General features: G+C 49.2%; 2 protein-coding genes across 3 annotated transcripts in view; one reads left to right on the top strand and one right to left on the bottom strand.

Annotated features, from left to right (window-relative positions):
* Efr3b (EFR3 homolog B) overlaps window positions 1-6,156 on the top strand; it is a 73,471-nt gene extending 67,315 nt beyond the window's left edge. The window contains 3 exon segments of the mRNA NM_001427261.2: window positions 123-229; window positions 1,494-1,543; window positions 2,162-6,156. Coding sequence (NP_001414190.1) covers window positions 123-229; window positions 1,494-1,543; window positions 2,162-2,267 — 263 coding nt within the window. The 3' untranslated portion in view covers window positions 2,268-6,156.
* Window positions 6,157-7,925: 1,769 nt separating this feature from the next.
* Window positions 7,926-13,748, bottom strand: Pomc (proopiomelanocortin). 2 transcript variants are annotated; one of them, XM_087552268.1, is made up of 3 exons: window positions 13,653-13,740; window positions 10,358-10,538; window positions 7,926-8,612 (listed from the first exon to the last, which is right to left on the bottom strand). In XM_087552268.1, the coding sequence occupies exons 2-3, from the start codon at window positions 10,487-10,489 to the stop codon at window positions 8,037-8,039; spliced, it is 708 nt and encodes a 235-aa protein (XP_087408394.1). In that variant the 5' UTR covers window positions 10,490-10,538; window positions 13,653-13,740; the 3' UTR covers window positions 7,926-8,036. The 2 variants fall into 2 exon arrangements, with proteins under 2 accessions (XP_087408394.1, NP_647542.1); NM_139326.3 differs by having other exon boundaries at window positions 7,928-8,612; window positions 10,358-10,508; window positions 13,653-13,748.
* Window positions 13,749-14,805: the final 1,057 nt, after the last annotated feature.

Below are 14,805 nucleotides of genomic sequence, written 5' to 3'. Positions count from 1 at the left end.
CTCCGCCCCTCTCGTGTCCCCGCCCCACTTTCATCCCAAGGGTCCACCCTGTCCATCTTTTCAAGTTCCTTCCTCTATCCCTGGGGACGATCTGAACACTAACCCAGTTCTCTGTGTCACAGTGGACAGTGTGGCAGTTGAGGAACAGGAGCGTGAGCGACGGCGACAGGTGGTAGAGAAATTCCAGAAGGCACCCTTTGAGGAGATTGCAGCCCACTGTGGGGCCCGGGTGAGTGACACACCACAGCATACCTTCCTGACCAATCAGAAACCAGATTTGGGTTGAGGGCAGGACTGAGTTCAAACCTTGGCTCTTTGTACTGCAGAAATTAGGGGTTTTGTTCCAGCAGACAGAATGCTGCTGTTCACCCCAATACCTTCCCCTACATTGCTTTCCCTGAACCCAGTGACTAATCATTTAGCACTCACTGTCTTGGACCTTTAATCCTAGCACTTGGGAGGCAGAACTTACAGAGAGCTACATAGTGAGACCACAAAAGAAGACAGTGACATGTAGGGCCAGCCAGAGCTACATAGTGAGACCACAAAAGAAGACAGTGACATGTAGGGGCAGCATAGGAGGTGCCAGCTGGGTGTGGTGGCTCACACGTTGAATCCAGCACTAAGAAGTCAGAGGCAGTAGATCTCTGTGAGTTCAAGGCCAGGCTAATTTCCACAACTAATCCCAGGCCAACCCTGTCTCAACCAAATGAACAGAAACTTTTACTATTGTATTATAAACTTTGTTATGGTCCTGTGTGTATGATATGGGTGAAGATGCATATGTAAGTCAAAGGACAGCTTTTGGTCTCTCCTCCCGATTTTATGTGGGTTCCAAGGATAGAATCCAGGCCATCCAGCTTCTGTTATATAGGCTTTATCTGCTGAGCCCTCTCACCAGCCTGGTTCTTTTAAATGAGGGTCTTGCTGTCCGTCCTTTTTGAACGGCTTTGAACTCTACATCCCAGGCTTGCATCGGTCTTTCAACCGTCCCGCCTCAGCCTCCTGTAGGCATGTGGCTTATATTTTATATTTATATAAGATCTACATATTTTGTATCTATATAAAAGCCCATAACTTCCATGCCTGTGCTACCTACTGTAAGCTATTCACATCCCACTTTGAGATGTAGACTGCTCATCTCATGCTCTAGGAAGTACTAGACACATGTCAAGAAAGAGTAACGGCAGCTCCTTACCCCACGCCCAACAGACCCTGTTACCCCATATTGAAGAGCAGAAACCTGCCAAAACTTCTCCCTGGTTTTCCTGGCCTCCTCTCAGGTCACCAGCCAGCCTTTGCTGAGTGGTTGTCCCTGAGCTGAAAATTCAAGTCCAAGAGACAGGTGCCAGAGATAAGAACACACCCACTGGGTTACTCTCCTGCAGTTGTGACGATCAGAAACTTCCAGGTGTCCTTTGGACAGGCGGCCAGAGAGGTGGCAGCTGACACTCCTGGAATCCCAGGTTCACTTCCCTTCTGTTTGTGTTTAGGCCTCCTTACTGCAGAGCAAACTCAACCAGATCTTTGAAATCACCATCCGGTAAGTGATGGCATAGGCAGGGGACCCTAACTTTGTGGCCAGCATCAAGGGTCATGGCCATTGTCCTAAGCCCTCTCCTCATACCTGCTTGCTGCCAGCCCTCCCTCCACCCTCAACCTCTAATGCCAGCCCTAGACTCAGCTGGAGAGGGCACAAGACTGGCTTAGTGAGGCTTCGAAACAGCCAGGAATCTTAGCATCCTGGGCAAGTACTTAATCTTTAAAGTACCTGTGACATCAGAGAGCTGTGGTTCTCAACCTGTGGGCTGCAACTCCCTTTGGGGTTGCCCATCAGATGTTTACATTATGATTCATAACGGATGAAAATTACAGTTATGAAGAAGCAACAAAAATAGTTTTATGGTTGGGGGGGGGTCACCGCAATATAGGGAACTGTATGAAAGGGTGGCAGCGTTAGAAAGGTTGAGAACCACTGCCATGGAGCCTGCGGGGAATCTGGACTGAGCTGAGGATTATAGAACATCTTGAAAACCTGGGAACTCGCAGAGTGGCATGCATTTTAAAAAGAAGCCAAAACTGACTGCTGTGTTGAGGTGTACAAGGGTAGGACCCGACCCCCAGTTACTGCTTCATACCTCTCTCCTTCGTGTGTCCCCAGCCCCCCTCCAAGCCCTTCGGGAACCATCAGTGCAGCGTACGGCCAGCCGCAGAACCACTCCATCCCCGTCTATGAGATGAAGTTTCCCGACCTATGCGTATACTGAATTCCAAGAGACAGAACTCCTTAGAGGACACAGTCTGCAGGAGGACCGCCCTCCTGCTCACTCTCACCGTGTGGAAATCTAGCTGGGATAGCTAAGAACTCAACACCCTGGAAAATGAGCAAAGGTGGAGCCTCTGGTCCTCTGTGGCCCTCCTGCCTCCTCCTCGTCTTCTGTGAGGAGGATCCAGCCACCTGCCCTCTGGGCTAGCAAGCATCTCACCTGTTTTCTCTTGTATCAGCCAGGGACAGAGAAACACAAGGGTGTCTCCTGAGAAGCAGGAGACCTCCTGCTTCTGGGAAGCCTCCATTGGGGATGTGTCTTTGAGGGAGTGTCAGCCACTCCCAAAGAAAGGAGCCTGATATCAGCATGGTTGATCTGAGGAAAGCGTAGATGGCACTTGGGGAAACTGAGGCAATCCTCCCATCCCCCACTCCCCACATGAAGAAGTGACGGTGTGAGGGAGAGAGCTCGGAGGGGATGTCTGCTCTCACCTCTTAAGTCTTTAGGGGGTCTTACCCAGCATCCCATTTCCTCTCTAGTGTCTGTGTTTCCTTTTCTACTATTAATGAGTGCTGAGAGCTCACTTCGGGAGCTGGGGCCAGAGACCCTGGAGGCAGCATGGCTACCAGAAGAGCAACAGGCTGGGGATGTTGAGGGGCTGGGTCTCCCAGACAGGGTGGCAACATCAGCAAAGCACAAGTGTGGCAAGTCTGTCCTGGCTGCATAGCATCTCCTCACACTCTCTGTCTGAGGAAGCCTGTGGTGGATCTTCTCTGGTTCTCTATCTACTGGATGTTTCCTGGGTGGTTAAGTTTGGTCCCTGATGTCTTTGTTTCCACAGCCTCTGGGATGAGTGAAAGCTGAGCAAACTAGCTGGTTCTAGACGGCTGAAGAGAGGGAGGAAGCACCAGGGTCCTGCGGCCTGTCCACGTCACTTCCCACGGAAGATGCTGTCAGCGGTAGTTAGGGGTTGGGAGAGAGGCAGTTAAGCAAGTGGCACTTTAGAAAGATTTAACAGCTAGGATTGAAACAATATTTTCCCCTCTCTGGGCAAAGTCTGAGACACTGGGGACAATTAGCCTTGCTTGTAGCTGAGGTAGAGGTGGTAGGAATCACTTCGTCTTCCATTTTCTCTGTGGGCCACGTACCTGTCCCCATGTGACTCGTGTGTGCTGGGCGCAGCTGACCCAGGACTGTGCGGGTACAAAAATGTCTATTTGCTGTCCCCTTGGTTTGACCGTTTCCTGATGCCCCTCTTGGTGCCCCTCTGCCTCCCAGAATGCCTAGCAGTGGGAGTACTCCATGGTCCAGGATAGTCCTTTCTTTCCCTTCAAACTTCCCCAAAGTGTTCTGAGCTGCTTTTCTCTCAGGACCAACACTGCTCCAGAGATTTAACTTCTTAGAAAAGGCGGGGGGGGGGGGGGGGTGTGCTTCTGTTGACCTGCAGGAGCCATTTCCAGGGTATGGTTTTAGGTAGTGTGGCCTAGGGTCATAAAGGAGCTATTTCTGCTCAGGAGAGTTAGGCTTCTCAGGACCCTGCAGGGTGAGAGCCTGCTTGCTAGGACAGAGGGAACATTTTCCAGAATTAGGAGAACTGGAGTACGTGTACTTTCCGTTGCTTGTGTGGTAAATATCACAGACGGGGCCTGCCTGAGCCTTTCCCATGGTCCCTGCACTGAGCTATGGGTGCATGGCCTGCATGGACCACACCCCAACACCACCCACATGGCTTTGGGGCTGTGTGGCTGCTGCTCAACCCAACTTTATAAGCAAGGCCTTGGGTTTTTCCCTAATACCTTTTCACTAAGAAGGCAACTTAGACACGAAGGCAAGTTATCTTTTAGAGACTAAAGGAATCTAAGCCTTGCGCTTAAAAACTGTCTTTCTTCTCTTGCTGGCCACATCTTTTATCCCATGCTTGGCTTGAATAGGAGTCCGTTAGTTTCTTTATTGCTCCCCACTGACATCATCGCTGACCACCCCTGAGGTACCTTAATCCTAGTTGTGGATTGGGAGACACTTCCTTGGAGTCTTTTGAGAGCCAGCATCAGAACCAGATGCCGCTTGGATACGTCTGTCTCTCTCCCTGGGGACAGAAGAAAAAGCCAGAGTTCAATTCTGCAGACTCAATGGCTGCTCAGTCTTCTCTGCCTTTCTTTTTCCTCATACCATGGCTGTGTGGCAGGGACATGCTGCTTTTAGAGAGCCTGCCGCTTGTGTGCCCTCTTCTTGGTAGAATTGATTTAAATTTACATCCAGTAGGATAGTGGTTTGCCTGTTAACAGGAAATGGAATCTGATCTTGCCTCAGAGGCGGGAAGTTTAGATGGTGATTGCAGGAGAGTCTGTCCTTCCATCACAAGGCTGGGGAGAGAGGCAAAAGCACAGTGGGTGGGAGCTAGGGGAGGAGCCTAGTGTCCATTCTTGCCTTCTGAGCCTCTGGTGTCTGATAGCACTGTCTTAGCCTTGTTCTGTTCTCCTTCCCTGTTGTAAACCAGGATCAAAAGGAGCCAACAAACCTATTAAGGCCAACCAGTCCCCACCCCCACCATCAAAGCACCCAGGGCTCCAGCTTCATAGGCATGAGGGTGACACCCTGCTGACAGAATCCAGTAGGCAGGAATGTGTTTGTGGTTTAGAAGTTAACACATTGATCATAAAGAGTATAAAAAATGGATTAACAGAAAATACCTGATCCAGTAGCAGCTGCTGTTTACCCCGTGCCGAGCCTGTTTCTTGTTTTCTCCTTACCTCGAAGACTAAAATAAATGGTTTAAATGTCCTCATCGAAAAACCTAGACATGTCCCCTGTCTGGCTCCCACCTGCACACAAAGCCAGACAACATGGGCCTGGGACCAAGGACCCTGGTCAGAGCAGCCATAGCCTGTAGGCTGCCTGTGCACAGGCTGTTCCTGGTCCACACGATGCAGTTCCACTGGATTGGGATCTGAAAAAGCCCTAAGACTCTTGACTTCTTGAAAAGAAGCCCCAGACTTCTTGAGGGCCCCTGGGTCGCGGTGCCTGCCAGGTGTCCTTTGGCTGTCATAGGCCTGTTAACCCATTATAGAGAAAGCTTCAAAGCCCTGTGTGGCTTAGCTATGTTTGGGGCCTGGGGGAAAGGGAAGGCCTGAGCTGTGGGTCTTAACTTAGTGTTCAAAAGCAGACTCGGAGGTCAGGCAGGGGCATATTAGTCAGGCTGTACCTGCTTTCTTTGACCTTCTCTGGCAAGCAGACTGCATCAAAGCGAGGGTTCTGGCCTCTGAATCTGGAGTAAAGGTCAGGGAAAACGGTCAGGCTTCTATGACCCTATAACCCAAGCTGGGTCTAATCTAAAGACTGCAGAAGAGGAATCATGGGAGGCCCTGTTCTTGATTCTGGCTACTCGGAGAGTGATAAGGAAAAGTCGTGGGTAGCAGGAAAGACATCATGGCCCTGTTGACCGCCCTTTGGCACCAGCCTGGTTTCTTCAGAGAGCATGGGAATCTCGTGAGCCTAACACTTGCCCATTTTGAACTCTTACTGATTGGAGTCTGGCACATAGAGTATGGAAGTGCACAGCCATAGATGCTGCAGCCCACCTATCTCAGCGTGTCTGGGATTTTTTTAGACCTTCATGACCTGGCTGAGTGTGTGTGTGAGTGTGCGTGTGTGTCTATGTCCATGCATGTGTGTAATGTAGTTGTAGTTGCCAACACTGTGTATATAATGACTGATGTATTTATATGTGAGTACAGAATTGGCACCTGTGGCAGTTTTCTGTATTTTGAACTTGTTGGATCCAATTAGTTTTCCTTCCAGGGTATTGGAGGGACTATTCCAAAGTCATTCTTTAGAACTGACTTTTAGTGGATGATGCCCTTTTCAAATAAATGTTAATGTTGTCACCATATGGCTGTCTATTTGAATTCTTAAAAGAAAATAGCTTTTTTTTTTTCTTTTTTGGATAAAAACAGAAACTGAAAAATAGCAGTGGTGTACCATTGGCATTTCGACACCCCCCCCCCCACACCCTTGCTTTATACCCAACTCTAATGAAGAAGGGAGGGGGAGGACATTACAGATGTGGAAACCTGAAGGGAGGATTCCCAGCAAGGGATCATCCCCAGGAGGGCCCAGGCCATTCCTCCTTCCAGCTCATTTCCCACAACCCACATTAGTGAGAACTTAATCGGGTTTCTGACTCCCTTTCACAGCAGGACTTCCAGGGCTCACCGCGTCCTTGTAAACGCCTCTCAGATATAAGGGCTTTTGTATAAATACACAAGTACCAGGCTTTGCTGTGTGTGGCCCATGGATGTCTAATCAAAGGGTGTGTGTGCCTCCCCTGTAAACCTGACTGCAGAAGTGTGACACACACACACACACACACACCTCAGCACTGTGAAAACTCCACAAGGAGACAGAAGCAACACAACACAGGCCTGCAGAGCTTGGAGTTTCTCTTAGGTGAGGGGACAAAACAGACACACAGCAAATCACTTGTCCTCCTGGCCAGTGATGCCTTCCAGCACAGAGGGAGCGGACTACAGGAGCCCTGTGTATAAACAGGGCCACAGGTCGAGAGCATGACTGGCCTGGTAGAGGTGGTCTTGAACCTAGGTTTGCATTGAAAAAAAAAACAGCAAAGATTCTGAAGGTGACATTGGGGGTGGGGTCCAGGTATGAAGAACTGAAGAGTAGCAGTGAAACCAAGAGACATGAAGCAGGACCTTAATCCCAGGAAACATGAGCTAAAGGCCTGGTAGGAGAATGGACATGATTGACATGTTCATCTCTATATGTACATGTGTGTAGATTTACATATATAGTTTTCTATTCATGTTCATGCTCAATATACTTTGCCCCAAAAGCTTGCAACTGATGGGAAATTGGGATGTAGAGAAAACTGTTGTCGGGTGGGCCAAGGACCAAGGAACTAACAAGCTCTTTTTAAATACATGCAACAGTGAATAATTTGCATGGGCAGGAAATCAACTGGAGGCCAGTTGGTTAATGCACTGGAGTAGTGAGAATGAAGCACTGGGAGAGAGCTGGGAAGACACAGCAAGGTGGGAAACCAATGCCCTCAAGGTTTGGGCCTGAGGGACAGTGCGTTTATCTCTATGGTGGGTAAGAGCGTGTGTGTGGAGAGAATATATGAATAACCAAATCGGAACAGCTACTGACTCTCAGTTCTCACGTTTTCCTGATAAAATAATGGAATCTCTGTTTTCCTTTTATCCTCCAGGGAGCCCTTACACCAAGAATGAAGAGACAGATAACTAAATCATGGGAGGGTTCAGGGACCTGCCTGAGATTGGAGCAAAGACTCAACATAGCTAGGAGTGTCCCTGTGTCCTGGAACTTCCTGAGTGACTTCCCAGATATATTCCCAGTGTGGAATAGGCCCCAATAGTGCCACCTGGCTTCTAGTGCCTAGGGTCAGTCACTCTTGTAGGACTTGGCTTAAGGGCCAAGCTAAGCAGACATCCTAGAAGTGTTGGACAGAGAACCACCCTGAGCCATCCAAACTATCTAGTCCCCCACCAAGAGTATTTGCTGGGGGAAGGGGGTTGAGATGTTTTCTTGACACTCTTATCTGGTCACATGGCAGTGTAATTGGACGGTTGTGTATTTTGACTTTATTCACGCAGTTATATTGAAGATCAGAGCCGGCTGTGAAGTCTGAAAGGTTTTATTTCCTAACTACAGGTAACTCTAAGAGGCTGGAGGTCAGGTGCTCTCGCCCATGCAGGGAGGGGGCCTTGGAGTGAGAAGACCCCTGCACCCTCACTGGCCCTTCTTGTGCGCGTTCTTGATGATGGCGTTCTTGAAGAGCGTCACCAGGGGCGTCTGGCTCTTCTCGGAGGTCATGAAGCCGCCGTAGCGCTTGTCCTTGGGCGGGTTGCCCCAGCGGAAGTGCTCCACCCGATAGGGCCCGTCGGCCTTCTCGGTATCCGGCTCCAGGACGTGCTCCAAGCCATCAGGCTGCTCGCCTTCCAGCTCCCTCTTGAACTCTAGGGGAAAGGCCTCGGCCGACTCGTTCTCGGCGACATTGGGGTACACCTTCACAGGGCGCCGCTTCTTGCCCACCGGCTTGCCCCAGCGGAAGTGCTCCATGGAGTAGGAGCGCTTGCCCTCCCGTGGACTTGGCTCCGGACGGCCATCTCCCCCCGCCGTCTCTTCCTCCGCACGCCTCTGCGCTGAGCCGCCAGCACTGCTGCTGTTTCTGGGGCCGAAGCGGTCCCAGCGGAAGTGACCCATGACGTACTTCCGGGGATTTTCAGTCAAGGGCTGTTCATCTCCGTTGCCTGGAAACACGGGCGTCTCCGCCGAGAGGTCGAGTCTGCAGGCCCGGATGCAAGCCTGTAGGGAGGCCCAATGTGTGAGCCAAGCCAGCTCCTGTGGCCACCATCCCTGCCCTCTAGTGGTGCCAGTTTATGCCTCGAGGCCATCAGGCCCAGCAATGTGGACCCCCGAGGTCCTGCCAACATCCTGCACCAAGCTGCTATTGCATCCCAATCTACTTGCTTAGCTCTTACTAGCAAGGCCTTGCTGTCATATGCACCAAAAGGAGTGTTGTCAATGGGGTCAAGGAGTAGTTCTATTAAAGTCCAGGAGGGGCATGGGTCTGGGATTTGGGATAGGGACCTAGTAATAGGTTTCTGGCTTCTAGGAGCCTGGACTTTAACAATGATTCAATTTTACACCAGTAATGTACAAAGTTATGTGCCTACTCCAGCCCTCTACCCCTAGGTCTCTTGCCTCAAAACTTCCCAGCACCCACTAGGTCTTTTACTGTGTATCTTCTTGTATCATCTCAAGCAGAATTTTGAGACAAACTAGTTCATTTCCCTGCCACCTCATTCTAACTGGGAGAAAGGGTGAAAGGCAAGGGATAAATCCATCGTGAGTGGTCTGCTGGTGCGTCTACACCTTGAAGACTCACAACTGCGGTTGTGGTTATTTTTACATAAGCTGCAACCTTAAGGTTTTTTTTTTTTTGTTTTGTTTTGTTTTTTTTTTTTTTTTAGAACCTTGGAAATTGAGGAGGAGAAAATAGAAGGACCCCACCCACTCATCCGTTGAAGGTTTTTCTACAATTATAATGCTACCGAATGTTAACAGTGGGTGATAAAAGCAAAGTTATTTAAACGTAATGTAAATGAAATAGGGGACTCAGTGGTGTCAGAAGTGTGAGGTGTCACCCGAGGACTCTGACCTTGTTTATCTCCTACACCAACCCCTTTCCTGGTGAGATCTCAGGAGAGGCTATGCAAATCAACAGCCTTGGCAGTTTCTGAACTGGATCACCCAGGGTTCCTTGGGCCTTCTGAGTCTAAAGTACATGAACCTTGTTCTTATGTCTTGAGAAGGTCTCTTCCATCACCTAGCCTCAGCTGTCCGTTGATACATCGAACAGGATGTAGTAGCAGGCACCCGACACTTGTGTGCATGCATGTGCATGCACATGGTGATGTGTAAGGGGCCCTAGCCTGCCCCTGACAGCTTTACACGCTTCTGCAGGAAAGACTGGAAAAGAACTTGGCTGGAATCCTGCCTTCTAGAAGCAGTGTGAGATATTTGGCATCAGTTTTTTGGGTTTTTTTTCTTTGGGGGGGGGGACTTTGGTCTTTCCTTCTCCCTCTGGAGGTGTTATATGGAAATACCCGACTAGTAACTGGCTTTGTAACTGAGAGAAAATAAAGAGGGAAGAAATATGAAGTGCACTTGCAGGTTTCCACTATTTAAAGGGAGGTTGATTTGGGAGCCAAAGGGTTGAAATACGGGACCAACTAAAGGAGCACTCCTGGCTAATATGGCATTGTGTATACTCAGTTTCTGTGAGGATTCCTCACCAGAAACAGAATGAGTGGGTGAGAATAATGGAGCAGAAATTATGAACCAGACCCCTTTCTCTGAAGCCACCTCCTTCTCACCTTTGCCTAATTCCAACCTTACAGAAAGAGTTCTGTTGCTGCTCCGAGTCACTCCAATTAACGGAGATGAATTTCCCTGTCACCCCTTCCCACAGCCCTCTTCCTTTCCATCTGTTCTAATCCCGGTGCCATCTTCCACCCAAGCCACAGTGGTGTCCGTGGCCCACATACCAGCAGGTTGCTTTCCGTGGTGAGGTCCTGGCACTGGCTGCTCTCCAGGCACCAGCTCCACACGTCTATGGAGGTCTGAAGCAGGAGGGCCAGCAGCAGGGCCCCTGAGCGACTGTAGCAGAATCTCGGCATCTTCCAGGTGGCTGAGGCTCTGCAGAGGCAAACAAGATTGGAGGGACCCCTGCAAGGAGCAGAACAATGCTGGCCAGTGACCAGGAAAGGACTCTGAGCCAACACTAACAGCTCTCACCTTTACAGTCCAAGGCTTTCTGAGGACAGGAGCAGGGCTCAGAAGATGGGAGATGCGTGTGGCTGTCATAGGAGGGGTAGGAAAAGAGGGCTCAACACAAACTACAGGCAGTTTCCCTCTCTGTTTCCTGTTAAAATCAGACTTTTAAAAAAAATCAGAGGTGAGGCTATCTAGGATATCACTTGGTCCGGCCCCTCATTTGGGAGGTGGGAAAGCTGATGACCCCAAAAGATCATTTCTTTTGTGCTCATGATGCAGTAAAAGTAAGCTTCCCTGTATTCCCAGATGGCTTCTAAATTCACTGCCTGGAAAAAGCTGCAGTTAACACTCCATATCCAAAGGGTGGGAATAACTAAAGACAAAGGATTGAGAAAGTCCTGCCTTGGTTCCTCTCACCTAAAATTTGATCACTTCCGATGAAAGGTAGGTTTCAATACAGGCAAATAAAACCCTTCCACTTAATCAATATTTGATATTGTATACACAAATCTCCTGGTGATTGTTATTTCCCAGATCCTAGTAACTTTGGGAAGATTTCTTTCTAAGGCAGATTCCACTTCCTTTAAAACTTCCCTGTTTTCTAAACATACAGACCACACATGTAAGTCTTGTCTGAAATACATGACCTTGAAGAGGATGTCAATACTGAGGGCAGAGAGACGGGCAGAAGACCAGAAAGGAAGCTGCCTCCACAGTGAAGAAGCTGCCCCTGAAGTGAAGAGCCACTAAGATACTGTCAAGAAATGCAAAGCATCTCTGGGCAGATGTGGCACCAACAGGCAGAAGAGAGCAACCACGGTGCCTTGGCTCCCTGGCGTCCAGCATTTCCCTAGCACTGCTAGCTTCTTAGCTTGTTACACCTGTTCCCCATCACCCAAGGATCCCTAAAGTCACCATAGTCTGTAATCAGCTCCCCACCAACTCTACACTCATTCTGGGTTTCAGATTACCAGCCATTAGGAAGACCTTTAATTAGAAAAGTTAGTCAGAGTGAAATGTAAATACCCAGGCAGTGGTGGCTCATACCTTTAATCCCAGCACCCAGGAGGCAGAAGCGGGAGGATCTCTGAGTTCAAAGCCAGCCTGGCCTACAGAGAAAATTCCAGAACAGCTAAGTTTACACAGAAATACCCTGTCTTGAAAAAAAACAAAAAAACAAAAAAAATTTAAGAATTAAAAATATGTAAATGGCTTAATTGTCTGGTGAACATTTGCATTTTAAGAAGAATATGGCAGAAAATAAATCTCATTTAGAGAGACAGGAGAAAAGCCTTTATTTTTGAAAGGGAGGATTTGGAAATGAAAGCTTTCAAGAATCTCCCCTCTCTGCTCCACCCTGTGCCAGTCTTCAAGAGCTGGTTTTTCCTGCAAGCTTTGAGTGGTTTTTGTTTTTTGGTTTTTTTGTTTTGTTTTGTTTTGATTTGATTTGTTTTGTTTTGTTTTTCAGAACTACCATTAGTAGACGCTAGCAGTCATTTGAGCTGTGTGGGCCACACCTCAGACCAGAAGCAAACTTGTTGCCCTTGCTGGGGCTCAGGTTCAGACAAGCAGCCAATTAGCTCAAAATGCTGAGATCACAAAGTCCCCCCAGATAGGAAGGTGGGAAAAAATGGTAAATAGCATGAAAAACGTATTAGTAAAGAAAAATAAGATCATGCAAGTCTGATAGACTTCTCAACTAAGTTTCCATTGTCTTGAAAGCTGGGTACCATGGAATGAGGTCTATCTTTGAAGAAGAGACAGTCACGATTTCAGGCCCTCAAAATCGTGCCCTCTCTTCCTAGTCCACCTATTGTGTGCTGAAATTCTCATCCCCACTCCCAGAGCTCCCCAGCTTTTTATTTGTATGTCCCCCTTTTTTCCACAATGAAACAAACGCCTTATTTGTGTCAATTTTTTTTTTGAAAAATCAAAAGTATTGGGGGAAATGTCAAATGCTGTGCTTTTTATAGGTTAGAGAGTGCCGGGTTCCAGTCATTAACAGCTCTGGAAGACAGAAGATTACGATTTATTCATTTCGATAGAACTACACTTATTAGGGCCCCAGAAAATTCTCTGAACTCAGAAGAGCCTTATATTTTCTGCTCTCAAAGTGACTCCGATAACCTGTCTATAAAGCTCAGAGGCACAAAGATGCGATTTCATCCATACACGGTGCGTATGCTTCAATTTCCACAATACCACAGGAAACAAGGCGTTAGTCTGTGCATATTTCATAAACTGACAAACTTTTCTTCGTTTCACTCGACTCCTTCCAGCCATCCTGTGAGAGCTTCCCCTGGTTTACGCACGGAGAACTTGGGGGATCTTTCTCTCCATTTGAAATGTCCTCTGCCTGAGTCTGGGTCCTTACAACTTGCTGCACCGCCCCCACGGTTTTTTAAAGGTTTTCGAAACTAGATGGAGTGGTTCAGGACCTTGGACAGTTCCCGCCCCACACCCTGTTTTTAATCTGAGCTGGATTTTGGAAAGAAGAGCCCACTTACTTACCGTCCTTTCCTATAACCCACACAATTATCGCAACGCAACCACATCAGGTCTGCTAAGGTGCGCAGGGAGGCGAGGGTTTTGATCTCTACAGCAATAACAAGTGAACTCCACTATTAGGAGTTTATTGTGGCTCGCCCTTCTTTCCCGCTATCTTTCCAACGTGTGCTCAGTATATATGGTCTCTTGCCTTAAAGAAGATATATAAAAGTCCAAACAATAGGGAGGAGAAACCTAAGGGGGAACTCTCCCAAGATCTCCCCAGGGGCCAGTCGGAGTCTAAGACAATCCTAAGCCTCCCAGTGCTTCATTCCTCCATGCGGACCCTGGGACCCCGACGCTGGCGGTCTTTGGAATTGCCACAGACCTGCTCTCTGGAGCAATGCAGTCTGCCAACCCATCGTCCGGGCTCAGCTCTCTCACGTCTCAGAAAGTTTGCGAAGAGGTCAGGTCCGCTACAAGCCAGAACGCCAGTCTGCATTACCGCCTGCTGGGGATCCCAGGGTCCGGGGACAGAGCTCAGCGTAGGAGAGCCGTCAGGAGCCGAGACACCCTTACCTGTCGCGGAAAGGCAGCTCTCTGAGGACGAAGATGTTCAGTGGCCTCTCTTAGTCACTGCTCCTTAACCTCTTTTCTCCTCCGTCGCCTCCCGTTTGGTCCCTGTCACTCTTCTCTCTTCTTTTATACCTGCAGGGTTGGGTGGGTGAGCCTTGGACGTGACCTTCCTGGCAGCGCTTCTGCAACGCAACAAGCGAATCCCCGGCCACGCGAAGGGGGGCGGCGGGCCGCGGGAGGGGGGGCTTCCCGGTCGGGGCTGCGCGCACAGCAGATGTGCCTGGAAAGTGCGGAGGCTGGCGTTAGCACAGACCCGCTGAAGCGCACACCTGGCCCCGGTGGTCAGGAGGAACTTAATTAAGGATGCTGTTGGATCTCCACTCAGGACTGGACAGAGGCTTAGCATCCTGGTGTGAGGCAGGCCTAGTTCTGAGGTCTTACAGAATGGAGTGGAATTACCTGTGTGCGTCCATCTGCCTTCCTGGCATTTGGAGGTAAATATCACTAATGAGGAGGGGGTCTGTTACGCATCAGATTTCCCCAGTGTTGGGAAAGTATGGAGTCTTGTGAAATCAAGATCTCTGTTTCGTTTCGAGAAGGGAGACAACAGAGGCTGTCAAGAATCATGGCAGCCCAAGGCAGGCTACCTTTGGGAGTGTGTGCAAGTGAGTTTGTACAGTCTGTCTCCATCCCCAATACTTATTCCAAGACAGGTGCCCTTTGATGCCCAAACTCCAAGGGAAAGGTCCTGCCAGCCTCAGACTATTAACCAGGAGGTGCAGCACTCTGTGGAGGGAAGTGGAAGCCATTCTGGGGCTGAGTTGGCAGAATGGCCTGGGGATTGTCTGACAGCCTTCACCGTGTGGCCAGGCCCAGGCGTTCTGGCTTGGCTGGGAACTCACAGGGCAAAACAGAAGAAAGAACAGGCCTGTGTGCCAAAGAGCAAAGCCTGTGAAGAGAGCTGTGACTGGCAGGGGGACTAGGATTGGATCAGACCAGTCCCGGTGCCTGTTTAATCTACCAGTTGAAGGAACTTCACTCCCCAGTTAGACACTGTCTGTTTGTCTATTTGCTTTGTTTTGTTTGGGGGACTCCAGGGGGTCCCTTGAGAGTTCAGCTTTTCTGATTGGCAGTATCGACTTTGCTTCCAAAAATC

The sequence above is a fragment of the Rattus norvegicus genome, chromosome 6, assembly GCF_021556685.1.
Source record: "Rattus norvegicus strain SHRSP/BbbUtx chromosome 6, alternate assembly SHRSP_T2T, whole genome shotgun sequence".
NCBI classification, from domain to species: Eukaryota; Metazoa; Chordata; class Mammalia; order Rodentia; family Muridae; genus Rattus; species Rattus norvegicus.
The sequence above is the reverse complement of the archived record's forward strand: the minus strand, read 5'-3'. Positions and strand labels throughout refer to the sequence as shown.

What these genes read in the sequence shown, in the direction of transcription:
- Pomc (NM_139326.3), bottom strand. Translation starts at nt 10,489, where the DNA reads ATGCCGAGATTCTGCTACAGTCGCTCAGGGGCCCTGCTGCTGGCCCTC. An exon ending in CCACGGAAAGCAACCTGCTG is followed by an intron (nt 8,613 to 10,357) that starts GTATGTGGGCCA and finishes GCCTCCCTACAG; the next exon opens with GCTTGCATCCGGGCCTGCAG.